At 34.7% G+C, this 8857-nt stretch overlaps 1 protein-coding gene across 1 annotated transcript in view; it reads right to left on the bottom strand.

Moving 5' to 3' along the window:
• Window positions 1-8857, bottom strand: part of LOC106458455 (PDZ domain-containing protein GIPC1-like) — a 42148-nt gene that overhangs the window by 22897 nt on the left and 10394 nt on the right. Inside the window, exon 2 of the mRNA XM_022384662.1 lies at window positions 5437-5525. Coding sequence (XP_022240370.1) covers window positions 5437-5525 — 89 coding nt within the window. The remainder of the gene's footprint in view (window positions 1-5436; window positions 5526-8857) is intronic.

The following is an 8857-nucleotide window of genomic DNA, read 5'->3' as shown; positions in this document are numbered from 1 at the left end:
TCAACACCTGCCATTAATTTGTTCTCTTACTGAATCATTACTGATTGAGCCTACACTGGTCAACACCTGCCATTAAGTTGTTCTCTTATTGAATCATTCCTGGTTAAATCTGCACTGGTCAACACCTGCCATTAATTTGTTCTCTTACTGAATCATTACTGATTGAATCTGCACTGGTCAACACCTGCCATTAAGTTGTTCTCTTATTGATTCTTTACTGGTTAAATCTACACTGGTCAACACCTGTCATTAAGTTGTTCTCTTATTGAATCATTCCTGGTTAAATCTGCACTGGTCAACACCTGCCATTAATTTGTTCTCTTACTGAATCATTACTGATTGAATCTGCACTGGTCAACATCTGCCATTAAGTTGTTCTGTTATTGAATCACTACTGGTTAAATCTATCGTCTCACGCAAAACGCGCAATGTCAAACCCGCTCGCATTCAAATCAACACATGCTAGAAATCAATTACTTGCGCATAGAAGAGTGTGAATCATCGTGGTAGGAGAAAGTCTATAGGCTGGAGTAGGAGACATCTAGCATTCAATTCACCCATACCGAAGGAAGGTTTACCTTATTTTGTGACTTCTTAGTATCATTCAATAGTGTAAGCATTTTGGGATTTATTGCTCCCCTAACGTCTAATGTGAGAAATCTCAAATACGTGTTATTGTTCGTCAGATTTTACAACCAATGCGTTTTTAGTTTAATTGCTGTGGTTTGGAATTATCTTATTCCTCGTTTCGTAAGTGATTAATACCTAACAGTGTTCGTCATATTATTACTGTTTTCATGAGTTCATGCTATATATATATATATATTAGTACTTGAAATCCCTGTAGTCACTCTTAGGGGAAATCTAATCATGGAAAATTCTTTACTGATCACGTGCATATTCAAGGTATCAGATAATTGTCACGCTCAACGTACTAATAATATCATCCTACAATGATGGGTTTCTGTATATCGCACCAACAGCTAAACGGTGGTAAAATCATGTTTATGTTTTGACCTGTAGGCTGTAGTATACATCGTGGGAATTTGGCCTCTATACATTTAGAGATACGAGCGCTACCTCACTTTTAGGAACGGCCCGAATGCAGCAGGGAAAGAAAAAAACAGTAGGTTTTTTTTGTTCACGAAAAGCAAACACCTAACCTGTTTTCAAACAATAAGTACAAGTTATTGGGGATATATAGTTTAAACAATAAATAATGCTAGCGAGTTTTCAAAAAAATTTCAAATAAAGCTTAATAATAGGACAAAATATGAAATGCTAAAATATATGACAGTGATATATGAATAAGCTGAACGTTGTTGGAAAATGTTGAAAGAATGTTGAATACTTCAACTTAATAACCATCCAGTAGAGATGGAATACGTTGTTGGTTGTCATAATATCGAACACATGTTGATTACAAGAACTTTAGGTAAAATAATTACAAATATTTATCATTTATAAGCTGAAAACGTTTAGTTTTGTATATAAAGATATCAGAAATAGAAAAGTATGTGGAACGAGCCAATAAAACTATTTAGTGTATGTTTTAAAATTCATCATCACAATGAATATCGATAAAGATTAATTAGTGTTACATAGCTAATGCCAATATTAAAAATAAACTTTAACCATGGAATAATTAAAAACTTAAATGTACCTCAAAGTTATATATTATGCACTGAATGACGGCTAATTTTATTACCTACTGTTTTTGAATTTCACGCAAAGCTACACTAGGGCTATCTGCGCTAGCCGTCTCTAATGTAAGACTAGACACCGCCAACTCTTAGGCTTCTCTATTACCAACGAATAGTGGGACTGACCGTCATATTATAGCGCCCCCACACCTGAAAGGGCGAGCATGTTTGGTGGGACGTGGATTCGAACCTGCGACCCTCAGATTGCGAGTCGAGCTCCCTAACCACCTGGCCATGCCGGGCCTTTTTGTTTGTTGCTTATTTCTTATAATCGCAAATACCTATTTGATTTAATACCTACTTTATCATAAATACCTGGTTGATTCAATACCTACTTTATCATAAATACCTAGTTGATTCAATACCTACTTTATCATAAATACCTAGTTGATTCAATACCTACTTTATCATAAATACCTGGTTGATTCAATACCTACTTTATCATAAATACCTGGTTGATTCAATACCTACTTTATTGTAAATACCTAGTTGATTCAATACCTACTTTATCATAAATACCTAGTTGATTCAATACCTACTTTATTGTAAATACCTAGTTGATTCAATACCTACTTTATCATAAATACCTAGTTGATTCAATACCTACTTTATTGTAAATACCTAGTTGATTCAATACCTACTTTATCATAAATACCTATTTGATTTAATACCTACTTTATCATAAATACCTGGTTGATTCAATACCTACTTTATCATAAATACCTAGTTGATTCAATACCTACTTTATCATAAATACCTAGTTGATTCAATACCTACTTTATCATAAATACCTAGTTGATTCAATACCTACTTTATTGTAAATACCTAGTTGATTCAATACCTACTTTATCATAAATACCTAGTTGATTCAATACCTACTTTATCATAAATACCTAGTTTATTCAATACCTACTTTATTGTAAATACCTAGTTTATTCAATACCTACTTTATTGTAAATACCTAGTTGATTCAATACCTACTTTATCATAAATACCTAGTTGATTCAATACCTACTTTATTCTCAAACACTTTTTTTTTCTAGCATGTCTTTGAATTTTATAAATAAGTAATGAAAATTACCGAGAAATAAACGTTATATCTAAATTACAGGTAGCTTTGGAAAAAATACGTAAAAAAAACCCCTAAAATTATGCTTTTTGTGGCATTTTGACCCTCCTATAATTACTAAAAACGAGCAAGATCAACATTTTTTGTCAGTGTGTGGGGCCTATGGAAAAGTATCTTTGTACCAAATCCCATGTAAATTTGCCACAATATGACCGAGTGATTGACTAAACCCCCAAATTATGCTTCTTTGTAAGCTCTGACACCCCCCCCCCTAAAAGACTGAAAATAGGAAAATCCAACTTTTTGTATGTCAATATATTGGGCGCAAGAAAATGTATATTTGTGACAATCTTAACCTTGATTACTGAAAATATGACTTGCACAGGAGCCCAAAATATACATTTTTGGGTTGTTTGACTTTTGACTCCATAAAATCCTCAAAAAGGCCTAAATCAGAAAAATCAAAACGGTGTGTGTGCATGTTGGAACACGGTACAACTCTACCAACTTTCACGTCAATCAGTTGAGAAATGAAGGAATGAAAAGTGCTTGGAAGAAGAAGAAACAATAGAAAAAAACAGTATGTCTCTTTGCGGAGACATATTAAAACACTTATTACCACTTTCTGAAGAATCCGATGATTATTGCATCACGCTTCAAAACCATAGACAAGCAAAATGTGTTAAAAGCTTATATAATTAAGAATTATAATAAATAGAATAAAATAAAAACACGCCTAAGTTTTCTTGAATCTACTCAAAAGAAAATTGTTGCTTTTTCGTCTTCTTTTTCTTTTCTTTTTTTTTTTTTTTTGTGGTTGAGCTGGTCTTCAAATCTCAATTCTTGAAAATCCCCAATGACAGGTTTGGTTTAGAAAATGTAGGAGAAGGTGGGCTGTACCGTGTCACCCGTCTCTGTCAGGTGATTTTCCAAATAAAATTTAAAGGAGTCGTGTATAATGACATATCAAACCCACACTGAGATACATAGAAACTGGAGCAGTTTAATAGTTTTATTGCTTCTGATAAGAACAACAACAACAACAAAACGCGGCTAAAAACTCGACCATACTGGTTTTACTGGGACGTCTGATAACCCTAAGCAAAACCCATGATAAAGTACTGATTATGAAGTCAAATTTAGAAAACCATTTCTTGTAAATATTATTATTGTCTCGAGTAGTCATAATCTTTTGAGTTTGAATTAAAAAGGGTTCTTCTGTGTATTGTCTATTATCTTGTTTATGTTGTTACTGGTGGATATCAACACTAATATTTTTATAACTACGGTAACTTTGGTACACAACTTGTACAGTGCATGATGTCACCATTGATATTTTCAAGATTACAGTAATTCTGGTATCCAACTTGTACGGTGCATTATTAGAGTTAAAAATTACAAAATATTTATTGGCCTATTTTTTGTAGAATTCTATGAAATGTTAGAATTACTCGGAACTACAGATCAATTTTAATATATGTAAATTACAAGCTGACAACGAATATGAAAGTTAAGAATACTGCAAAAAAGGAGTTTAGTTATTAAATTCATCAAGGCTAAGGATAATCAAAGGTCATATTCACCAATTATTAAAATTAATTATTAGTAATTCTAAGGATAAGATATTGAGCATGTTAGTATCACCAGAAAGTTTATAACATATTTAGTTACTTCATCATTTTTCATTTTTCTCTGAAACGTGAAGAACCCCCCCCCCCCCATTAAAACGTGCTTTTACCTGAAATATAATATGTGAGGTCACTCTCAAGGTTTAGGCTTCAATCAAGGTAGAAGGGTCTTAAAAGCTTGCTTTCTTCCACTCTTTGTACCAAGTACTATGAGTACTATTCCAACCATTGGTTACAGGGAAAATACTACACGAAAAACATGTAATTTGCTTTGTCATGTACATAAGAAGTTTATTGCCTGTGGGTTTTTCTATAAAGTTCGCGTAATATTTACTACAAAATGCTTTCTTTCATCTCTTAGTACTAGAGAAAGAGCCGCTTTTACCGTCGCATTGCAATTGGGTGTGTGGGGGAAGGGGGGTGCTATGTTTCCGCGTGCATATCTCGAAACTAATTGACCGATGTACACGAAAACTTCATACAAGATGGGAAGTCAGTATGGGACATTCCTCCCCAAATATAGTCCGGATCCAGATTCTGAATCACTTTCAAGCATTTTTTATATAATGGAGAGATAGGGCATTTTCATGGTTTTGGGTTAATAACTCTGTAAAGTGTGATCAGATTTGTACCGAATTTCATGGGCACATTAAGGTTGAGACTCCGCATCAAACTACAAAAGATCATCCGGAACGTTGATAATTCTGGATCTGAGAAGGATTTTCTGGGTTTTCGGGGGTGGAATTTTACGTTATCCAATATAAACGCATGCAATCTCATAAAGGAGCGGCGGGGCGAGGGTATGCAATCTCCCTGATTGCTCTTGTTTTTTTCTGACTTGCTGGTCTACTGGCAGTTGAGGAAAGTATTCCTATTTAAAAAACAATGGAAGGAAGATGAGAACGTCGTGAAACATTCATGGCTAAGTTTTCTACACATGTAGCAGGATGTAATACATTTAGAGAATTTTCCCCAACTTTAAAACGAGTTTCTGAATATACAGTGAACGTTAGAGAGGCAAGAAACATTTATGTACCTGTTGAAACAATCAGCCATGTATAAAGTCGTCAACAGCTCTAGCAGGTTGTGTGTGTGAGAGAGAGGCTTGAAAACATCTGCACCTTTCTACAATGAGAATAATACTGTTGTTAGCTATATTTTAGATGTTTTAATTCAGCTATTTGCTAGAGGGAGCTGCTAACACACGAAAGTTTATAAAAGTAGTCCTAGAATACCTAGAATGTTCGTAATTGTTAATGATCAAAATACTTTGCTAAATATCTAGAAACAAGGATACAGTATAATTTCGAGGAGTAGTGAAGTATTCAGGTCAGTGTTAGTTATCGCATATATTCACTTACACGATCGATTAGCCGTGAAATTACACGAATAAGTTTATATTTACTTTACTCGTAGTACCACTAGTAAGTAAATTTCTGTTGAAAATGAAAACTTTATTTATGTGTGATCTCAAACCTACAACTTTGTTCAAGTAATAGACTATAGCAAATACTAAGAAGAAAAACATATTATTACGTAGACTGGAATTCGCATTATTTTCACCAAATAAATTTAAAAAACCCGCCCAACGAAATAATAATGTAACATCAATATAGTAGTATGGATCGAAAATTATGAATAAATCATAAACCAAGTTACAAATGATCTACAAACACAACAGTTTTTCTGAAGATTTGGGGTGATAAAAATATTAAAATAATTAAAAGACTCTAATAAAAATGTGAAGATCCATGATCTGGCATGATAACCATTGGCCTACATTACGCGAGTGTTACTTAATACAAATTAATGCAATACGTTTAATTACGGTCTGCGATGCACATAGTCTCTTCCTAAAAGTATTAACAGACTAAGGCCACAGCTTAATCAGACTAGACGATATCTTCCTCAAATTGTCAAATCGTCTGATCTAACAGTATTTCAGAAATAACAAAGTTCCATACATGAATATAAACAATAAAAAACAATGCCATTAATTTGTCCAGTGGAATGTCCTCGTTCAAGTAAAAGTGACCTATGAATTCCTTGCTTTATTATATACAAAAGTCTTCTTACAGTTAGTATATTCATCTTTAGCCCCCTCACCCCCCAAAAAAACAACAACAACAAAATACACAACTATTATGCATGTCCGGTATGTATGTTGGTTCAACCACTTTTTATTTTCAATATTATTGTTTGTTTCTTTTGTTGTTAAGCGCAAAATTACATAATGGGGCTATCTGTGCTTTGCCTATCTCTGGTATCGAAAATCGATTATAAATGTTGTAAAGCCCCCCCCCCCACCCCCCAGACTTACCGCCGAACCCCGTTATTACTGTGATGTGTTTTTGTACTCCCATTTCATCACATGTACAAGGATGAAACGTCATTCCTCATCCACACATGGAGATTTCACCCTAGGTGCAGCGATCAGTTTCTCCAAGTCTGTATGGATGTAACAAGTTTTTGTCATTAATTCTAAATCTTGAGGGAACCATAGAAGTGACTATTCTCCTATATTTCATAAACTTGAATTTTGCTCTTAATCAATATTGTCTCTAAGGAGAAATATTCACACCTGTTAACTACATATACATGGAAATAAAGTCTGTTTGTAAAAATATCGCCATAATTGTAAACACAGATTAAATTACTGCTAAAAACTCGTTTTAATACCAGTCGCGGATAGGCTGTCGTGGGAAGGGTGGCCAGTGCCCCCTCTTTTCTCTGACCGTAATTTAGAACAGTCGAAAGCAGGAACAGCAAATAATACCACTGCGAACCTAACCCAAAAGTCCGTATATTTAAAAAAGTTTCACTTATAATTTCCTACTTTTTCAGTCCAGTGTAAAAAATCTAACTGAAGTAATAATAAAAACGTTGCACTGTTAAGATTTTTTGTGCTCGCCCTTTCAGCCGTGGGGGTGTTATAATGTGACGGCCAATCCTACTATTTGTTAGTGAAAGAGTAACCCAAGAGTTGGCGGTGGGTGATGATGAATAGCTGCCTTCCCTCTAGTCTTTCACTGCTAAATTAGGGACGACTAGCACAGCTAGCCCTCGTGTAGCTTTGCGCGAACTTCCAAACAAACGAAACCATACTTATTGTTATCTGGAAGTGTTTTCCAAATCTTCTATTACAAAAAAGGGACATGGATAAACGTTTCGGAATTCTATACTGAAGATGGAATCTGATAGAAGTTATGAACTAATGATTAAACTCGATGAATCTGAACGTGTAGCAAATTGGTAAGCCATAATGTGTTTAATTCTGTTAACGTATACGTATAACTTCTGCATTAGAAAGTTCCCAATATTATGTTTAAAGGTGAAAATTTATCATCTATGAAAAATGACGGTCTTCACAGACATCAATACAGAATCTGGAGGACGCTAGGCCTACTGAATGATAGCTGAACATCACAAGTTTCGGGGTGGTTCTTTGATGGCATGGGGAGGCATCTTCTCCTATGGACCTACGCATCTATACATTGTTAACAGTAGTTTTTTACATGTTTATAGCTACAAGACGATATCCTGGAAGCCATTTTCGGACCTTATGCTGGGTTTTTTTACTTAATTTCATTTTGATAGTCGATAATGTCCCTCTTCACCGTGCACTGCCTACTTTGGACAGGGCACTACTGTGAAAACGGACCGGTCACTGTTTTTCTCTGGACCTCAACAGTTTAGAACACATTTACGACCAGCTTCAGGCAACGGGTTTCACGTCTACCTCATCAACGGGTAACCTGGATCATACAAGACGTAATGTTGTAAATGTTCCCTAGAACTGCATACAATGCAGATAGCGATGTTCGGCTTGGTGTTGTCAGGATCCTTTTGAGAGGCAGTTCCATGACGATAGCTCGATTTGTTATTATTTTACTTGTAAGACAATAAATGTCACTTTTATTAACACTCGCAAAACATATACGCATAGTTTTTGTCATTAATTTTGTCCCCTATATTTAAAAAAAGCTACAATTATCATATTTTTCACGTCAGCGTTATAGAGAAAATCAATAAAAGTTCGAATAAAGTAAACTGTACCACATTTTCCCGTGTGATTTCACAAGTGGTCATCGTATAAAACTTATTCAGTACAAACCTAACAGTCTCGGTTCCAGCTTTTCTTAACTGGGGTGGTGGTGATAGTGGTGGACAATGAGATTAATGGACGGAATTAGTTTGGGTTGCCAACGGCATTTCAGCCCCTCTTCCAAGTTCATATGGTCACAACGAATATATTAAAAACGTTCTAAACACATTAAGTCTGGAAGGGTTCATACAAGTGTACGTGAAAAGCGTTGTTTCTTTTGTGTAGTTGAATTAAGCAGGTTTGTTAAATAGTAATATACTGTTACGTCTCCGTTCGTTAGTTAATTTTCAGTAAATTCTTTCCGACTAAACTTTAGCGACACAAGTCCTTTCTTAAATAAAACTGGTTTATT

Source organism: Limulus polyphemus, unplaced genomic scaffold (genome assembly GCF_000517525.1).
Source record: "Limulus polyphemus unplaced genomic scaffold, Limulus_polyphemus-2.1.2 Scaffold466, whole genome shotgun sequence".
In the NCBI taxonomy this organism is placed as follows: Eukaryota; Metazoa; Arthropoda; class Merostomata; order Xiphosura; family Limulidae; genus Limulus; species Limulus polyphemus.
The sequence above is the reverse complement of the archived record's forward strand: the minus strand, read 5'-3'. Positions and strand labels throughout refer to the sequence as shown.